Source organism: Crocodylus porosus, unplaced genomic scaffold (genome assembly GCF_001723895.1).
Source record: "Crocodylus porosus isolate Cpor-Errol unplaced genomic scaffold, CroPor_comp1, whole genome shotgun sequence".
Taxonomy (NCBI): domain Eukaryota; kingdom Metazoa; phylum Chordata; order Crocodylia; family Crocodylidae; genus Crocodylus; species Crocodylus porosus.
This window is the reverse complement of record NW_017728948.1, coordinates 55,829,901-55,850,998: the sequence shown is the minus strand read 5'-3', so window position 1 is coordinate 55,850,998 and position 21,098 is coordinate 55,829,901. Positions and strand designations below refer to the sequence as shown.

General features: G+C 42.3%; 1 protein-coding gene across 2 annotated transcripts in view; it reads left to right on the top strand.

The window, feature by feature from the left end:
- The window catches only part of DLC1 (DLC1 Rho GTPase activating protein), a 408,242-nt gene that overhangs the window by 175,656 nt on the left and 211,488 nt on the right, over nt 1-21,098 (top strand). For both annotated transcript variants that reach the window (XM_019552800.1, XM_019552797.1), the window contains exon 5: nt 16,303-16,336. In XM_019552800.1, the coding sequence (XP_019408345.1) occupies nt 16,303-16,336 (34 nt within the window). The remainder of the gene's footprint in view (nt 1-16,302; nt 16,337-21,098) is intronic.

The following is a 21,098-nucleotide window of genomic DNA, read 5'->3' as shown; positions in this document are numbered from 1 at the left end:
CTGAAAAAAGTGTTAGAGATTCAAATAGGGCAACAACTGTATGCATAAGCAGACAGACAAGCCACCTTGTGAAAGATTGTAAAGTTTGGTAATGTAGCATCATTGCTATTGATTTATTGGAGACCATAACGATAATAAAAAAGATATAGCTAGATTATTATTTCAGGAATGATGTACTGTAATCACCTTTACTAGAATCTAGGCCAGTTAATATCAAATTTAGGGCTAGCAGTCTGTAGTTACACAGGAGTCAACAATAATGCAGCTGTAGAGGCTTCCTGAATGCCAGGGAACCTGTTAATACTGTTAGAAGCACAACACAGACCAAGGAGGTGTTTTTTACACTGAGAAATCCATTTCAATTTAAAATATAAAGGCACACATGGTTTATACCTCTCTTTTTGAAGTTAGCCTAATCTGGGAGGTACTGTATTGACTTCAGCTGGTTACACTGGGGGAAAGATTGCCTGTGACCTTTCTTTACTAGTGTTTTATGCCTAATAGCTATCAAATGTAAAAAAAAATTAATAAAAACCCCCACCTTATTGCTATGAAAACAAAGGCAGACTGTGTTCAGGGCAACACCACAAAGACTGCTACACACATTCACAGGACTACAGCTGAACTGTCACTTCTCTTAAAAACCTCGATTCACCTTTGCTCAGCCTAGGATTTAACTGGCTCTGAACCCCACAATTTGTTTTAAATTAATCAGAGAAAAAATAGGTCTGAATCTCCATTCTCTTACAGATCTGGGCAAACAATTTGGACACAACATTTTTCACTACAAACGTGCAGGTTTTTTGTCATTTGAAGCATATTCAAATGTATGCAAATTTTGCCAAATTATTTCAGTCTAGAAGACAATTTTGTTTTGCTGTTTTTAAAAATAAAACTTTTCAATTTTGCCATTCAAAGCAGTGTTCTATTTTGATAATTACCTCACTTCCTTGGAAAAATTTAAATGGCTCAAAACATTTTCTTTTGGGTCAAATATAATATTTTGTTCAATACAATATTTTTTTAATTTGCCAGCATTTTCAAAAAAAAAGGTTTGTTTCATATCAAACCAGATCTTTTTCTTTCATTTTTGCAGTATAGCTGTTAAATCAGAAAGAGAGAGAAATACTATTATGTATAGGACATATTCATATATATAGTATATATGTGATATATATCTCATATACATGCAAAAATTACCTATATCTAGATATCAGTTCTTCCAACATCCCTCCGATCTTGCACTTTGTATACTCATTTATGCCTATTCAATGAAAAAGCAAATTAAGTACAAAAGGGAGTCAAATCCAAATACTAGCATTTTATCTCCCTCTTGCAGTCAAGTGTGACAAAGCTGTGGAGAACCAGATCCAATACAGTGCATATGCACTCACTCCAATTCAAAGGCATTTCAAAATCAGCATTTCTAAGGGTTACAGCGTCCTGTCCAATGAATGAAATCTAAGCTGTATTTTTTATAGCTGAGGGGTTATATATGCCATCTACACTTCTTTAGCTGGTTGCCTACCTAAAATTGCCATTTTCTTTTTGCTTGTATGTGGTAGCAGAAAGTAAAACTTATTAACAAAAAATTACAGTGGATATTTTAAGCATTTGGGGATTTTTTTTGTTTGGACCTAGTTGCTGAAACCAAACAGTCAGAGGTAGCAAAGTTTAAAAGAAGAAGTTAAAAAACAAAAAGGTGTGACTAGATCATGTGGAAGTTATTAGGAACTCCTTTGTTCCATCAAGAGTGAGGAGTTAAGGATAATGTGAAGTTACAGCAGACCCATCTGGCCTAACAGAAAATACGATTTAATTGCTCCATTGCCAGAAATGTTAAATCACTTCCTGGGAATGCAGTTCATTGAAAACATATGGAAATCATTGAAGAAGGTCACCAGTGAATTCAAAACTGTACTTAAGATGAGAGCATTTCTCATAAGTAACAGTAAGTCACATTTTCCCACTGGGTATCATGCAAGCAAAATATGTAGCTGTATTAACAAAAAACTAAACCTTAGCAGAAGTGTCGGAGAAATTGCTGGATCCAGAGTTCTTCACTTATGCATTATTTTACATTTTAGGGAAATAGTATACTCATTTGGGATTTTGTCTTCTGATGTTAAGAGGTGAAGAAACACCATAACAGAATTTCTGTTTGTTTTACCTCCGTAACAAGAATAAAGAGCAAAGCATCTCTGTCTAGTAGAATGACATTACAATTAAATAGTATGTCATTAATTTAGAAGGAGACAAAGGACTTTAGAATAATATGAACCAAAATGTATCCTAAAAAAACATGCTTGATCTAAATTAAATAATTTGTTTCTTTTTTTAAAAGAAACCTGTTTACTGTGAGATTATAGTGAACTATTTTAAGGCATAAACTTGATATAATCTGTTACTCTAAATAAACAAAAACATGCTGATCAATGATCAACATCAAAATCAACATGATGATCTTAATTTTAACTAGGTAGAAGGGGCTGCTTATTTAATTATATAAATAATGGAGGGAAACATATTTAGCTTTTGAGATGTAGCATAACATTCAATATGTCATAATGACAGGTGCTGCATGAAGTGTCTATGTTATTTTCAGTCTTTACTAGTGAGTGCAAATGTGTGCATATTCCCAATTTCCATTGTGCAGAAAAGCTTTTGCTTTCCTTATATTTGGTTTTATTATTTTCTTCATCTACACTAGTTCATACGAAGTTGAGAAATTGATTGGAAGTTGTAAAGCAATGGAGCTTTGTTCCCTTCTGTCAATCTACAAACAAAATCAAATAGCAGAGACTGAGGTCTGCTAATGCTAAAAATGTGAAGGACATGGGGCAGATTGTCAAAAGTATTCAGTTACCTGAGGATGAAGACATGGGTGACTAGTGCCGCCTTAGTCAGGGGGAGCATGTGCCTCCCCCAGTGACCAGTCAGCAGTGACTGGGGGGGGCATTGCTGATCATGCTGACTGGGGAGGCGGGGTCCCCCATGGCAAAACTTACCAACCGGTCAGCAGCCACACTGCTCCCAAAAGTGGCCACGGCACTCCCAGAAGTGGTCGTGGGGCTTTCAGAAGCATCCACGGCCTACATCCAGCACTCACACTACCCAGGCTCACAGGAAGGCACCAGCACTGCCACCTGCCCCCCCTGTTGGTCACCTAAGCAGGGAGCATGGCCTGACAGGGGGTGCACCAGTGCTCTCGGGGTGCATGTGCATCCCCGTGTACCCCCTACACTTTGCCACTGGATGAAGATATTACTTTAATGGGATTTCCAGAAGTGCTTAGCAATTGGTGAGATAAAATTAGTTATAGACTTTATACTAGAACTTCCAAAAAATAGTAGGCACTTATTTTCATCATTAGGCACAGCAGGGCCTTTGAAAATCTGGCCTTTGGTGACAGGAAACAATCTGTCAGTTTATAGAATCATACAAGGTTAGGGCTGGAAGGGACCTCAGGAAGTCATCTTGTCCAACTCTCTGCTCAAAGCAGGACCATCCTCAACTAGATTATCTCAGCCAGAGCTTTGTCTAGTCAAGTTTTGAAAACCTCTGAGGATGGAGCTTCCACCACCTCCCTAGTTAATTTGTTGCAGTGTTTCACTATCTTCCTAGTGAGAAATTTCTTCCTAATATTTAACCTAAACTTCCCTTGCTGCAACTTGAGACCGTTGCTCCTTGTTCTGTTATCTGCCACCACTGAAAACAGTCTAGCTCCATCCTCTTCTGAACCCTGCTTTCAGGTAGTTGAAGGCTGCTATTAAGTCCCCTCTCGGTCTCCTCTTCTCTAGACTAAAAAAACCCAGTTCCTTCAGTCTTTCCTCATAAGTCATGTGCTCCAGCCCCTTCACCATTTTTTTCTCCCTCTGCTGGACTCTCTCCAATTTGTCCACATCCTTTCTGTAGTGGGGGGGCCCAAAACTGAACACAGTACTCCAGATGTGGCCTCAGCAGTGCTGAACAGAAGGAAATAATCATTTCCCTGGACCTACTGGCAACACACCTACCAACAAGGGCACACTACTGGCTTTAACTACAGTTAGTATTTCATTGGTTTAATATATCACTTAACTTTAAAGGCAAGTGATATATTGTTTTATTTTATTTTAACTGTTGCAAGTCATTATACCTCATGCAAGTTATATCTACACTGTGTGGGCTGATGCCACTTTAATTTTGGTGGCATTGCTATGACAGGTAGGCTTGCTGGTGCAGAGGCAGCTCTACTAGCAGAGGTTTTTCTGTTTGCCGGAGTTACAGCAGTTCCAAGAAACACAATAGCTCTGTTAGCACAATTGTGCCAGCAGAGTTGGATCTCCATCAGGGTTTGGGTATCAAAGCTATGTCAGCTCTAGAATGAGATCTTTTCAAGTCACTAGAGCCATAGACAGAAGTTATATTTTTTGCACGATTGGCCCCATGAAAGAGCTCTACAGCTGTGCCATGACAAATGTGCATGGCTGCAGACCACTTTAAAACTGGCCCATCATGCAACTAATTAGCCCTCATCTGATCAGAGATCAGATAAAGGTGCTCCACCTCTGAGTGCCTTAGGAAATTTCTGTTCCCTAGGGTCATTCAATTTGATTTGGAAAGTTCCAATTCAATTTGGAGGGATTAAAGGGTCCTCTGATTTAATTTGGATTTGGAGATTCAGCCACTGAATTAGGCCAAATCTCCACTGAAGTGAATTAGGGACCGCAGCTTCATATAGCCCTAGTAATAAACATGAACAAATTTAAGGATGTAAACATCAAGGATTGTGAGGGATTGTTTAGGCTGGTACAAGGAGTTATAATTAGAATAATCAGACTGAAGTTAGGGGCTTGTCTATGCAGGAAATTTACTATAAGATAAACTATATTATGAAGTAGCAGGGCATTTACTTTTTTGCAATAATTCCCATGTGGACATTCTTAATGTGTGCTAAATATGAGGGAATAATCCAATTTGAAACTGTAAGCTACTTTGCCTAAAGGCATTCATAGTGCACATGAAAAAATATTCACATAGAGAGTTAGTTTGGAGGAGCTAATGGGCTATAAAATCATATTTACCCGTAAGTTTGCCTGCAAAATAACTTATCTATCCAGAAAGACTTATGAAAAATAAAATTCTGAATATCAGAATTACTTCCCGGTATATTTAATCATGGAATAAGTTTACTAGGGAATATGTCCACCCGTCCCTCAGCATACGTTTTCATTTAATTTCTAGGAATAACAGCTATAAGTTGACTGAGAGTAGGTTCAGGCTGGACATCAGGAAGCACTTCATAGTCGGGCAGCTGGGATCTGGAACCAACTTCCAAGGGAAGTGGTGTTCACTCCTACCCTGTGGGTCTTCAAAAGGAGGCTAGATAGACACCTAGCCGGGGTCGTTTGACCGCAGCATTCTTTCCTGCCCATGGCAGGGGGTTGGACTTGATGATCTGCTCAGGTCCCTTCCAACCCTACCATCTATGAAACTGTGAATTTACCTGCTTGAAATGTATTTATTTACATGTATAAAAATACCTTACTATATCTTTCTGCATACTCTAGATGCCTTGAACGTATTCAGGAACATGACATATATTACATTTAAGTACAGTAGTAATATCTGCCATGGAGAGTTTATAATTTGCATTGCAAAGTTTGTCCCCTCGATTACTTCTCAGTACAATGCCTAAACAATGAAGACATAATATTGAATTGGTTGCTATGTGCTATCATAGAAATAAATAGCAGTAAAAAATAAATGGTGGAACTCCCTTTACCTAAAGCATTTAAAAGTGGAAAAAACACTGGTGACACTTCATGTTAAGGGTAACTTAATGGGTAACTATAAAGAAGTAATGAATGACTAACTTTTTAATAAATGTCATTATATAGTCCAACAGATTGTTATGGCTATGACTTACTCCCTTCTATAACATTTTCTACTAAAAACCATCACACTTGTTACATAAAACAGTAGTCTCATCAAAAACAAATAACTTTTGTCATTAACTTAATACATAGTACAGTTTCATCCCTCACATCTGTAGTATTAACCCCTTGTAAACTGTTTTAAAATTACTGTTTTGTAGTTGTTGTCATTATTGTTATTACATTATTGGCTGGATACCCCAACTTGGATCAGAACTAAGATATGTTGAGACAGTCATATAATGAAAGACAAAATCTCAAGTAAAGAATGTATCAAAGGAGAGGCAACAGGGGCACAAAAAGGAGATGTGACTTGTCCAAAACCATGGAACAAGTTAGTTCTCCTGGACCAGCAGCATGCAGAACTGGGAATAGGTCTTGGACTTTCTGATACCCAACTTATAGTCCTATCCACTGAACCAAAATGTCTCTCAATTACTTACTAATGTACCAAAAATTAAAATTGTGAATAAAAGGATGTTGTAGGGAACAGTTATATACTGATAGAGGGATAGCTGAAATCACAGGTCATCTTTTTCCATTGTGACTTTATGGCTATGATTATATGGGTAGTAGGCCTGTGCGAAGCAGCAAATATTTGATTCAGATTCAGCTGGTTCAGAAGGACAGTGATTTGATTTGGTGATTTGAGTTACTGTCCCGATTTGATTCAGCTGATTCAGATCCAAAGATTTGGCACTGATTCAGAGATTTGGCCATAGACTAAACAGAAATCAGTCCTTGAGGACACTGGACACAGCTGCGGAAGGGGTGTGAAGGGGGCAGATCAACACCCCCACAGCGAGGGAGGGGTTGGGGTTGGGGTTGGGGCTGGGACAAGCTGCCCAGCTGGGGTGGGGGGGCATGAGACTCACGGACAGGGGCTTCTGCCACTGCATGCTACCAGTTCAGGACAGCATGGGAGCGGGCATGTGGCCCTGGATCTGGGTGCAGAGGGGCTGAGCCAGGCTGTGCTCTGGACAGGCAGTGGAAGGCTCTGGGACTGGGGACTGTGCCCTCTCACTGCTCACCCAGCCTCCCCATGCCTCCCAGACAAGCCACAGCTTCACCCCATCTGGGCAAACAGTGGCAGGGCATAGGGGCAGGCATGTGCACCCAGATAAGAGTGGGGCCAGGAGTAGGGGCTATGGGGAATTTTAGGGTGACTGCAGGCCCCCCATAGCCCCCAATCCACTGTGCTCTGTAGTCTGCAGCTGGGGATAGCCACCCAGAGTGCAGCCCTGGCTCCGCCTACCTGGCAGAACACAGCCTGGCAGCAGGCAGATGGGGATAGCCTCCTAGAGTGCATCCTGGCCCAGCCTACCCCACGCAGATCTGAGGTCACATGCCTGCTCCCATGCCTTCCTGGGCTGGTGGCACATAGTGGTGGGAACCCTCCCCCCGGAGTCCTGCACCTCCCCACTTGGGAGCTTGTCCTAGACCCAGCTCCAATCCCTCCTTCACTGTGGGGGCATTGATCCCACATGCCCCTCCCCCCCCCGCCCACCACATCAGACTTACCAGCTGGAGGCAGCTGTGTCCAGCATTCTCAAGGACTGCTGCCTGTTCGGTCATGGATGAATCTCTGAATTGGTGCCAAATCTTTTCCAAATCAATTCAGAGGCTTCTGATTCATTTTGGAGCCTTTTATGGGTCTCCCAATTTGATTTAGATTTGGAGATTCGGTTGCCAAATTGGGCCTAATCTCCTCTGAATCGAATTGGCTACCAAAGCTTCTCACAGCCCTAGTGGGTTGGTATTCAATGCTAGCCCAATACTCTGTATATGAGTCTTGCTGAGGATAAGAACTGACAGTAAGTGACTTAGGGAAGAGGAGCATGGAGGGTAAATGTTTTCTCTTTTGTGTTGAATCTGTTATAGCAAAAGCTGGAGAAACTTCATGGACATGTCTACATGTGCATTTATGCCTGCTTAAAGTTACTGCGCAATAAGTTACTGTGCAGTAAATGGGAATAGGCTGGCATCTACATGTGCAAGTGTTAAAGCCTGTTAATACTGTTTGTGCACTGACTTGGGACTAAAAGTAGTCCCAAGTCAGTCCACACACATAGTGTTACTGCACAGTAGGATCTGCTTCACAGAGCAGGTAGTCCTTTAACAGAAAGCCTACTTGAGCATTACTGTGCAGTAACTAATCGGGCATAAATTTGATATCTGCATGATGATGATGCAGGTGTCAAATTTACACTCAAGTCACAATAAGTCAGCATATTTACTGTGCAGTACAGGTGTGCACATGTAGATGCAGACCTGTAATTTCAGTTACTGTACAGTAAGTGTGCACGTGTAGATGTGCCCAATAAATCTTATTTTTAGACAGCTGGTAATACAAATAAAAGGTCTGAGGAGGTGCTATTTTATTTTGTTTTGTCTTGGTTTTATTCTGTTGAGAATGAAATTGGTACTGCAAAGTTTCTTGACAAATGCAATTTCTTTTTTGATTTAAATGTTTCTGAAACACCTCTTTGAAGTGGCATTGAATTAAGAGCAAAAAATGGGCTGTTTCATCAGATGTAGTTAAGATATTAAGTCCTCTTTTACCAGCTGCATGAATTATTTTAACAAAACCACAACCCAGTAAACTTTTTTGGCTGGCTTTGAATTTTCTTACGAACAGAAGCTCAGTGCTAGCAGACTGTAGCACCCAGTCACCATCTATATGTGCATTGTGGTGCACTAAATAACTCTGTCATAGGATATTACTTATGTTAGGCAATACTATCCTACAGCAGAATTAATTAGTTTACTGAGGCCTAATAGCACTGAGTGTGTAGACAGTGATGCTTTACTGCACAGCTAATTAGTCAGCTCTGCAGTAAAGCACACATGTTGCTGTGCCCAGAGTATAGTTGAAGCCATTTAAGATGGATTATTATCATATGGCAGTTACTGTATATTGTATGTAATAATTTTTAGCATATATACTTTCCTATAGAAAAAGACAAGCCAAGAAATCTCATCAAAAAATAACAAGCAACCAAAAATAAGTTCAAAGTTGAGCTTTTCAAAGCAGTCTATTCCAGACTTCATGTCTTCCCAATTTTCCTTTTACTTTTTAAAAAAATAGATATTTAACACCACTACTGAGATTTTAGAAAAATATGTCAACTTCAGTTATAGGGTCAGAAGGCTTTACAACTGGCTGACGTAGGAATTTTTCCTGAATCGGGACTGTTATATTCTGCCACTTACAGAAAAGAGTGAGAGTGATGTGGAAATGACTTCTTAACTACACTGGCAGTTCTGCATACCCAATATGATTTTTAAATTGAAGACATAATCCATCTTTCTGTTGCAATATTTGAGATGGTCTTAAATATTATGTATACATTTGTCAAAAAAAGCTGAGGCATAACAAAATACATGATACTGTTCTGAGATTCTCTTGATTTTAAGGAAAGCAAAATCAAGTGATTAAATGAAGATCAATTGTGGCATGTTAAACCCCTCCCCAAATTACTAGTTAATTCTTTTTTTCAGTGAAACTCTGCATTTGCATCAACACCTCTTGAAGGTGCAAATCTCTGTCCTGTGTTGCCTCTGTTGGGTGAAGGATCAGCTAGGCTGGTCCCTCCTCAGAGGCACATGGGTGAGGGACAGACATTCAAAAAGCCTGAGCCTGGATTGATTCAATCTTTGCAGGTTAGTTTAATCTGCCTAGACTGAATCAGTTTGTAACTGCACAGACTTCATCTATGGACTGAAAAAATGCAGGCACGTGCCTACAGTGGCTCAAGCTAAAAACCAGGAGGGTGCTAGAGCAGCCCTCTCTTCCCTTCAACAGTGCTCAGCTGAGTGGGGCATGGCCAGACCTCAACAGGATGCTCTGATTAAGGAGGGGCTCCCCCCACTTGATAACAAAGCATTTATCAATTCTGTTATCAGCATTGAGCACCCCATCAGAAAACAAAGCTTCTCTCATTAGTTCCAGCTCTTCTTAAACAACTTTTTCCAAGGAAAGGAATATTTCAAGGAAGGAGTTACCAGCTGCCTGTTGATTAGCTGCAAAAAGCCCTAAGCAGACACTGTCCTGTCTGCCTTTGTCCTGCCTTGGACACCTCTAACCATTAGCTAGCATACCACATGCTGACTACAGTCTGTGCTGTGGGAGAGAGGAAAGAAGGACTTCTGCTTGAACAGCGAGGTGAGGCGGGGGGGGGCAGGAGAAGCCAAGCAGACTCTGTTGTGTTTGCAAAATCTCTGCTGGAGCTCCAGGCAGGGAGCAGAGGGGAGGAGCCAGCCCAGCTCTCTGGAGCAGAGAACCCCACCCAGCCCAGAGAGCATGCCAGGATGCTGGGGGCTCTGATTTATCTTAAACCAGGAAGGGGTCTGGGACAGACATTACATAAACTGGTTTGAGCCAAATCAGTTGAGTCTGATCCTACATTCAACCAGGTTTATCTCAAATTGGTTTCAGCCAGTTTAAAACTGGTTTATATACATTGAATGTCTGTTCTGTTACAGGTTTAAACCAGTTTCTGATCACTTAAACCAGTTTATGTGTAATGTCCATTTCTAGTCATGGAGACAGTGGGATTCCAGAACTTTCTTCCTACAAAGCTTGATGGCTCATCAGTTAAAGTATTAGCTGATATTTGAAACATCTCACTGACCTTAGCTGTAGACACAGTGACCCACAGGCATCACTTTACATCGCTGCAGCAGCTTAGGTCCACCTAGTACATAGGGGAATTGAGGCAGTTTAAATGGGAGGGTAAGACAGTAGAAATGCAAGTGGCTCTTGATCAGTGTGGAAGCTGGTCAGCTGTGACATGCATGATTCTTAAAGGACTGAGGCAGGGGTTCTCAAATTGTGAGTTGCAACCTCCCGGAGGGGGCCTCAAACTTCCCAGGCAGTATGTGCAGAAGTGGCATGGAGTGGTGGATGGCAGTGGCTGCTGCCACGTGTGAGCTCTCAATTCCCTGCTACTGCCATCCAGCACTCGAGGTCACAGTATCACAAAGTTTGAGAACACCTGGACTAAGGCATAGCAGTAGCAGCAGCAAAGAGGCTTTGATTCATGGCATTGCATCTGCAAATTGTCATTCAGTGGAGGGATAAAGGTGACCAGCTATTAACTGGGCCTGTGCCCATCCTGGCTCGGAAAAGCTAGCTGGGGGAGACTGGGGCCATTACTTTGGGGGGGTTATATCAGCGTCTCCCTTTGGGACAGCAGAGTACCAAATACTCTTAAGTTTTCAATTATCCAGACCCTTTTCAAGTCATCACTTAATTCTGATTCCCCATCCATTTATTACTCTGTCTTCAACCTCCCCTATTTGGAGAAGGTCATTGAATGGGTACTTGTTTAACAACTCCAGGCACATCAATATGCCATCAGCTCCTCGACCCTTGTCAGTCTGACTTTCATCTTGTATATAATACAGACACTGCTCTCATAGCATTGGTCAATGATTTTCACCTAGAGATCGACAGGAAAACTGTGCCCCATAGATCTTACTTAATTGTTGTGACCTTTGATACAATTGACCATGAGATTATGTTAAAGCATTTACTTTACCTGGTGGGTATTTGCAGCCAGCTCTAAATTGACTCTACTCTTTTCTATCAGGGAGATCTCAGAGTGTGATGATGGGTAAATGTTCATCATTCCCTTAGGACCTTTCCAGTGGAGTCCCCCAGGGATCTATCCTGTTGCCCCTCCTGTTTAATATGTATATGAGGCCACTGGGAAAGATTGTGCAGAGATTTGAATGAGTATGCTGATGATCCCCAGCTCTACTTCTCTTTTGACCCTAGCCCTGCAGGCCTCTGTCCTTTCCAAGTTCCTGGCTGCAGTTAGGGACTGGATGCAGATGAACCAACTGAAACTGAATCCAGACAAGGCAGAAGTGACAGTGGTGGGCAGACCATATAACCTAGAACACCTATTATTAATGGGATTTTGCCTCCCCTTATTACACAGTTCATAGCTGTGGCAGGGCATTGGTTGTGCCTACCACTTAAAGGGCCCAGCCAAGTAGCCAGCAGGTGCTTGATTGCGGCGGCCATTTTAGAGCTCTGGCCGCCTATATAAAGAGACAAGTTCACTGCTGGCAGGCCAGGCAGAAACAGCGCCTGGCTGCAAGGCTGTGTGCAACACCCTGGATGTAAAGGCAGGATCTGTAGAGGATGGTTTAGAGGCTCCTCGTCCTGGGAATGACCTAAAACTGCCCCCTGCCAGGAGTGGGTGGCCTGGTGGGGCTCCCAGTGGTGTGGGAGCCTCCAGGAAATGCCAGGCCAGTTACCACCCCAGTGAAAGGTGATTCAAGGCACCTTAATAACCTAGCTCCCACAACTGGGTGGGTTATCCTCTATTAGGGTCCAGAAGGCAGATCCAGGAGAGAGAGTGGAGCTATAGACTCAGAAGCCTGATTTGAAATCCCTTGACTGGTCAATGCTGGGGCCAGGACCAGAAGGGTCAAAGGGCCAGGGGCCCACTATGAGGGAAGGCCTGGGGTTCTGACTGGCCTGGAGGTGAGGCCAGGGCCTGTGTAGCCAAAGGTCCAAGGAGGACCACACCCATAAGGGGAACATCTCAGGGAGCTAAGTTGCCCAGAATGAAGGCAGAGTAGGCTGCTTGAGTGAAGGGATCCAGTTGAGGTCCAGACCAAAGGATTCAGGGGGCCCAGAGTGGGGCCAGTGACATTAACAACTGTGGATGCCACCTGCAGAGCTTGGGCTCCGGTGTAGGGGAGGAACGGAGCCACAGATAGCACCCTCTGGCATTGGGGCAAAAAAATGGGCAGCCTTCCACCTAATTAACATCCTAATTAGATAACAACAAGGCATGGCAAGAGAGAAGCTGGGCGGTTGGCCCAGAAACAGGTGGGTGGACCACTGGTAGACTGGTCCCAAGAAGGCCCCCCTGTTACTATTGTAGGGGGCCTTCTCGGGACCAGTCTACCAAAGACTTAGGGTGCTCCTGGATCCTCTGCTCCACTTGAATCTTCAGGTGACAGCCTAGGGACACCTTTCACCGACTCTGTCTGGTAAGATGGCTGTAACTCTTTCCTTCACACTGATCTGGCCACCATCATCCATGCCTTTGTAACTTTCAGGCCAAACTATTACAATTTGCTCTACATAGGGCTGCCCTAGAAACCCATCTAGAAGCTGCAGGTGATGCAAAACCCTCTTTCTGATTGGGCGGCTCACCAGAAGTACATAACTCCAGTGCTCAAGTGTCTGCATTAGCTCCCTTGTTGAAGCAGGCAAACAAAGTAGGATGAGGTGTTGTTTAGGGAGTCTCTGTTTTATCTTGATATGCCAGTCCAATTTAAAGTTGTTTTGTTCTGTCACTCTTTTCATAGTTTCATAGTTGATAGGGTCAGAAGAGACCTAAGCAGGTAATCAAGTCCAACCTCCTGCCATGGGCAGGAAAGAATACTGAGGACAAATGACCCCAGATAGGTGATTGTCTAGCTGTCTTCTGAAGATCCCCAAGGTAGGGGTGAGAACTACTTCCCTAAGAAGTTGGTTCCAACTCCTAGCCACCCTGACTGGTTCCAACTCCTAGTCACTCATTTTCTGTAAAAATATTATTTATTTTTATTCATTCAGTTTATATACCGCCCTTCCTAACATGGTTTCAGGGTGACTTACAATAAGAAAAAAGAATTCAAAAGCAAGATGTGTTCAAATCAGCAGGTCCCAACGATCTCTACCCCAGAGTGCTGAAGGAACTGGCAGAGGTCATTGTGGGACCCCTGGCACAGCTTTACATGTACTCGTGGTGCTCTGGTGTGGTGCCAGAGGACTGGAAAATGGCAAATGTGGTCCCCATTTTCAAAAAAGCATGAAAGAGGACCCAGGAAACTATAGGTCCATTAGTTTTACCTTGGTCCTGGGGAGCTCTTTTTGAAAATTATCCAGGAGCACATCTGCGAGTGACCAGCAGGGGAGATTATGGTTAGAGGCAATCAACATGGGTTCATTAGAGGCAGCTCCTGTCAGACCAGCCTGGTTCCTTCTATGACCAGGTCACAAAAGCCCTGGATGCAGGTGTCGGGGTAGACATAGTCTTTCTGGACTTTAGGAAGGCCTTCAACACTGTCTTTCACCCCATCCTCATTAAAAAATTAGGCAACTGAGGTGTTGATACCTATGCAGTCAGAGGGGTTGCAAATTTGCTGGAGGGCTGAACCCAGAGAGTGGTGGTGGATGGGTCATTTTCAACCTAGAGGGGTGTGGGCAGTGGGGTCCCGCAGGGCTCGGTCCTTGGGCCCCCACTGTTCAATATCTTCATCGGTGACTTGGATGAGGGGGTGAAAAGCACCTTGTTCAAGTTCACAGATGACAGTAAGATGTGGGGAGAAGTGAGCATGCTAGAAGAGATGGACAGGCTACAACTAGATCTGGACATGTTACAGAGGTGGACGAATGAGATTAGGATGGGTTTCGATACAGACAAGTGCCAGGTATTGCCCCTGGTGAGGAAAAACCAGCAGCATACCTACAGGCTGGGGAACTCCCTTCTAGTCAGCACAGAGGCAGAAAAGGATCTTGGAGTTGCTATTGATTCCAAGATGAACATGGGCCGCCAATGTGAGGACGCAGTCAAGAAGGCTAACCACACTTTGTCATACATCCATAGATGCACAATGAGCCAGTCCAAGGAGGTGATCCTCCCCCTCTATGTGATATTGGTCAGGCTGCAGTTGGGGTACTGCATCCAGTTCTGGGTGCTGCACTTCAGGTGGGATGTGGATGGCATAGAGAGGGTCCAGAGGAGGGCCACTCACATCATCGGGGGCAGCAGAATAGGCCCTATAAGGAGAGACTACAGGACCCGAACCTGTTCAGCCTCCACAAGAGAAGGCTGAGAGGGGATCAGGTGGCCATCTACAAACTTACCAAGGGGGACCAGCAGGCAATAGGAGAGTCCTTGTTCCCCCAAGCACTACCAGGAGTTACAAGGAATAACGGTCAGAAGCTGACTGACTGTAGGTTCAAGCTAGACATCAGGAGGTGCTACTTTACAGTCATAGTTTCATAGTTGGTAGGGTCGGAAGGTATCTGAGCAGATCATCAAGTCCAACCCCCTGTCCCTGTCTTCTAGCATGCTCACTTCTCCCCACATCTTACTGTCATCTGTGAACTTGAACAAGGTGCTTTTCACCCCCTCATCCAAGTCACCGATGAAGATATTGAACAGTGAGGGCCCAAGGACCGAGCCCTGGGGAACCCCACTGCCCACACCCCTCCAGGTTGAAAATGACCCATCCACCACCACACTCTGGGTTCAGCCCTCCAGCCAATTTGCAACCCATCTGACTGTGTAGGCATCAACACCTCAGTTGCCTAATTTTTTAATGAGGATGGGGTGAAAAAAAATGTTGAAGGCCTTCCTAAAGTCCAGAAAGACTATGTCTACCCCGACACTTGCATCCAGGGCTTTTGTGACCTGGTCATAGAAGGCAACCAGGTTGGTCTGACAGGACCTGCCTCTAATGAACCCATGTTGATTGCCTCTAACTATAATCTCCCCTGCTGGTCACTCGCAGACGTGCTCCTGGATAATTTTCTCAAAGAGCTCCCCAGGACCAAGGTAAACTAATGGACCTATAGTTTCCTGGGTCCTCTTTCATGCTTTTTTGAAAATGGGGACCACATTTGCCATTTTCCAGTCCTCTGGCACCTCGCCAGAGCACCACGAGTGCTTGTAAAGCTGTGCCAGGGGTCCCACAATGACCTCTGCCATTCCCTCAGCACTCTGGGGTGTAGATTGTCAGGAACTGCTTATTTGAACACATCTTGCTTTTGAATTATTCTCTTTTTCTTATTGTAAGCCACCCTGAAACCATGTTAGGAAGGGCAGTATATAAACTGAATGAATAAAAATAAATAATTATTTTCACAGAAAACGAGTTTAAAGAAATAAGAAACCAACAGTTAGAGAGGTGTCTTTTTGGGTCTGAACCACCTTCCAATAAAATCAGTGCCAGAATTCTTATTGAGTGAAAAGAATTTGGGCTTTTGCCCTCAATTTTTCAACTGTAGTTTGCGCTATTCCTGTCTTTCAGAATTAGTCAGCCATTTCCTACTGGATGTCTGTGACATTTTAATTTTACAGTTCATGTATTGCATTGGTATTTAGGTCTACATAAGATAAAGGCATCTTATTATCAGTATCATCATCATCCTCCCCTTTTCCTTTTTTTTAAAGCATTCATTTATGTCACAGTAGATTATAAGGCCATTGGAGAAGAGATAACTAATTTCTGTGTTATTGTACAGTGCCTACCGAAAGGAAGCATCAGTTCTGTTCAAACCCCTGAAATAGTGTCACAAAGTAATCAATTATATCCTTGCATTTAGTCTTGTATCTGCTCATAAATGCATCAATTCTTTTTTTTTCAGGCTATGCCAGTTATTTCAGAAAAGGAGAAGGCAGGTGAGTAAACATTCACTTGTTTTCTCTTCTTGTATTTGTTTCCTGGAATGCTGGCCTACTTATCCTAGTGGTAAAAGGCAAGCTTTAGCCAGGCTTTCTTTGCAATGTACAAGATTATAGACCTGACAAATCTCTAAATATCACTCTGTTTCCTGAACTGGATTTGTTTCTCTCTGTGCAAGAATCATATATCCTATGTGATACTAATGCAGATGCTTGAAGATGTTCTCCAAAGCATCAAGTGAAACTCCATTCATCCATTGTATGCCGGGTGTCAATTCTCTACTTTTAAAAGGCTTTATGATTTATCTGAAGTCTTGATTAACAAACAGGGAAGCATATAAAGCTGTTCATCTTAGCTAAGCAAGCAGGATTTCACACAGTACCTGGATTAGTACTGTCTGTACATTAGAATAACAGAGACTAGTGGTCTTCTGGGGTCTTTAATTGGAGTTTTGCCCTGTGTTATTTTGGAAAAAAACAATTAAGTGCCATTAGCATAGTAAGAGACAAATTTGGTATCAGTCTGGTATTTAGGTTCTTTGAATGACATAACTCTTCTGATTTGATTAGGTGGTATGTATTAGAAGATATGCTTGCATATTATGAAATGATGTAATAAATACTAGAATGCATAATACACCAAATGATTTCTAGATATGTAGTGAAAAGTAGAATTCATAAAGGTTAGTTCCATCCTTTTTCCTGATTCTTCTGATTCTTTCTTGACTAGTATTAATTATAGGTTTGAGATGATTTTGCAGTGTTGATGTGAATGCTTAGACACTACTTGGCATTTGATTTTTCTCTGTTTATTTATGACAGTTCTTTAGCGCTCCTGAGTGAGGCTGTTTCTTTTCTTGTGCTGGGTAAACAAGGGGGTAAACAAGGGGGAACAGTAAAATATGTGTGCATGCCTGTGTGTGCATGTGTGTGTACATACACACAAAATTCATGAAGCAAAATGTGCCCTCAAGCAAGCTATTTCTCGGGTATTCACCAGCCATTTTCTTTGATGAAGTTCACAGTAATTCCCAAAATTCTGTTCAGTATTTAATAAGCCCATAATTTTCCAAATAAATAAAAGGCCCTATTTTTTTCTTTTTGCTTTCTAAACAGGCCATATTAAGATTGTTTATATTATATTTCAGGGAAGAAACTGATACCTGGTAAAATGATACCTATTCCTTATAGTATTTTAGAGACTGCTAACTCATTTCAAATGATCTAATAAGAAACCACAATATGACTTTTGTTCACTATCAGTACTTACTATGTAAAGCTATCAGATCACTCTAAAAGCTATTAAGAAATCCTCTAAATATGGGCACCCAGTACACATACAGAGTAGGTATTGTCCCCAGAAATATGCCCGCCTTGCTCCCAGCCTGTGTACAAATAACTTGTTTACTGCTGCATAATATAAAGTTCCATTTAAAAAATCAGGAATTGATGGTAACATGGAATTGTATAGAAAGATATGATGGTTGTGCTTTTGGGACAGAAGCAGACTGGGATAGATCCCATACCAGTAAATTATGGCGATCTGACCATATGTAGGATGGATCTCTTTATGGCACCCCAATAGACTGGGGCTGTGCACTGGCCGCAGCATGTACAGATGGTCTGGGGTCCGATCCAGAATGGCCCTGGAGTCAGCATGCAGGGCTGATCCAGCAGGATGCCTCATGCAACCTGTGCCCCAGACCCCCAGGCTCCTACAGATGTGCAGAGAACCTGCTTCAATGGAAATCCAGTACGTCAGAGCAGACTTGACTAATTGAGTCTACTTGAACACAGAAATTGACATGCTCCGGCAGCCTTCTGTGTCATGTGTATCTGTCCCCATGCTGAAAAAATTCCAGAGGGGCCCTTTGGAATAAAACATGTTCAATGAGCTTTAGTTCAAAGCACCCCACTGACATTTTTTCAGCATGGGGACATGCGGGGACACAAATACTCATGACACATGGACACTTTTAATTAGAACAGCTCACTCATTAAAGCACCCGGTGCTATCTCCCAAAGTACATGTAAAAATACATCCTGTGCTGTATGGGCATCAGTCCAGAGCACTACCTGTTGCTTGAGCTGCCAGGGGCTACAATTAGGCCTTTTAGCTTAGGCTTATGTTTGAAAATGTGAGTGTCCCAGATTCTTCAATACCTGCTACTGATGCCCCACTAATGTGAGCTGCGTTCCTCATAACACATGAGAGACGGAGCACTGAGTAACATATGCGAATATTCCAGAAAAGACGATCAAGAGAAATGTTACGCCACTTGGCATAAAACTGCATACAGGTCTACACATAAAGTGTTAAAGGAAAAAAATAGGGCCTTTAAAGTTCAGTTTCCAATTAAACTGACTAATAAAACTTCTTTCATCCATATTTCTACAAACAGACTCAAATTAAAGCTGTAATACATAAGCAGAAATACACTGTTATATCTTTGGGTCATGAACAGCGCGTGCCCACAGTGGCTGCAGGGGCACACCTGCACTAGTGGCAGCAGGAGCCCAGCGGCGATAAGCTGGGAGCTCCCACAGATGCTGTTGGCACTGTCAGCTGTGGGGGGGGGGGTGACTACCTGCAGGCACCACTGGCAGTGTCAGCAGTGGCCAGCAATGATCATGGACCACCCACAGATGCTGCCGGAGGTATCGGTGATGGGGTGATAAGTGGCAAATGCTTACAAGTGCCACTAACAGTGTGAGCAGCACCTTTTTGCAGGCAGTGTGCCACCACACTCACAAGGTGCATGTGTACCCGCGTGCACCCCCTACACATCACTTCTGCTTTGGGTGATGTTAGGAAAAATTAGTGTATAGGGAGAAGGATAAACAAGTTCAAATAGAATAAATATTGACTTGAAATTTTCCCTGAAAGCTAAACCAAAACTTATTTTCACATTTTGAAAAGTTAATGATAATACTTTATTACTGATCCCTTTTCCCAATATATTATTTGCTTTCATCCTGAACTGGAAAGAGAAACATAGAAATAAAGAGTGAAGTTATTAGCTCAGTGTTTCTGCTTTAGAAATACTGGAAATATTATTAAAAACCTGTTTGCACAGGACTTCCTATTTTGTAGATTCCAGAAATTCAGAAACTTTCAAGTTGTTTTGAATAAGCAGCTGAATATTTGGGTTCTTAACTGAATCAAGCTGTCAAAGCTTTGGGAGTTAACAGATCTCTAATCATGTTTAGGTGCAGTTAATGCTTAAAATTAAATATTTTGCCCATTTTATATTTTTTCCAACTTGGAGAATAGTTTACATCAAAGATAATACCTCAGCTAGAATACTTTAAATTAAGCTATTTTTAGTTTCAGAGCTTAGTCAAGATGTAATTTGAAAACATTATTCCTTTTGTTAACTAATAATTCAAGCATGACAAAAATTGTTGTGTTTATAGTAAAAAGTGCAGTAAGACCTTAAAATGCCAAATCTCTGTGGTAGAATGCTATAGGTGGATAATCATCTTTTCTGCTGGCCAGAATATTACGTGGACCTAATCATATAGGTTCTTGATTCAGTATGTCTAAAGACTACACACATAAGTAAAGACTTAGATGATGAGAGCCTTAACAGAGGTTTTATTTGCTTGATTCTATAGACCATGCTGACATTTCCATCTGTGGGAAAAGGTTTAAAATGAATTATCTTGAGGCCTATAGACCTAACATACTCAAGAAAAGGTACATAAAACATGCCAGCTGATGGAAATTAAAATGCATATTTTATGCAAGGAACTACAGTAATAGAATTTTCTCCCACTTTTGCTGGGCAAAAGAGAAAGTATAGTCTGTACATGATGCATAGGGAGCAGACCAGTGAGCAGACTTGGCTCCCCAGCTGCTGCTACTCAGTTACTTACTATAATGAAAGATCTTTTTGTTCTTCTTTCTTCCTTTCAAAAACAAGATGCATGTCTTATTCTGGGGTGCACTGTTAGTGAGAAAATACAGTATTCCTTCCACATTCTTCTCATATTTTGGTGCCTGTATGTGACAGGGCTAAGCACAGGCATCAAAGAATAATAGGAAAATGGAACAAGCTGCCTAGGGAAGCTGTGAAATGATCTTAAGAAGAAACTAGATGGGCACATCTCTAAAATAGTTTAGGGATGGCAAATCCTGCATCTTTGCAGGAGCTTGGACTAGAAGACCCTAGATTTAGGCAGAATCTGTGTGCATAAGTCCAAATATTTGATTAACCAAAGTTTTGCCTAATCCTCTAGGCACCTGCAAATCCATAGGTGCATAATTTTTTTTCCAGTAAAGTTCTCTGACTGCCTAAGGTTCTGTTTCTAGGTGTATCCAGAATGGCACTTCTCTCATTCCTAAGGCCTATTGGGATCCAAGAATTAGGTGTCCCTTGCCTTAGTTCCCTGGATGAGCTTAATCTGCTATGTATATGCAGACAACACCTAACACATATTAACACTGTGGAGTTCAACATAAACACAGCTTTATTGTATGGGAAATTAGGGGCGCCTCTACACAAGCATGGCTACAGCCCGCTCCAGCAGCCTCCTGCATCTCATTTATCAATGCCCCCATATTCCAAAATGGTGGTGGGGGCACTTGAATTAAAGCTCATTGAACAAGCTTTAGTTCAAGTGCCCTTGCTGCCACTTTGAAATGCAGGGACACTGCTACATGAGACCCTATACCACTTTAATTAGAGCGGCTCTTGGAGCCTCTCTAATTAAAGTTCTACCCCCCTACCTGACCTCTGGAGCATATATAAAACTG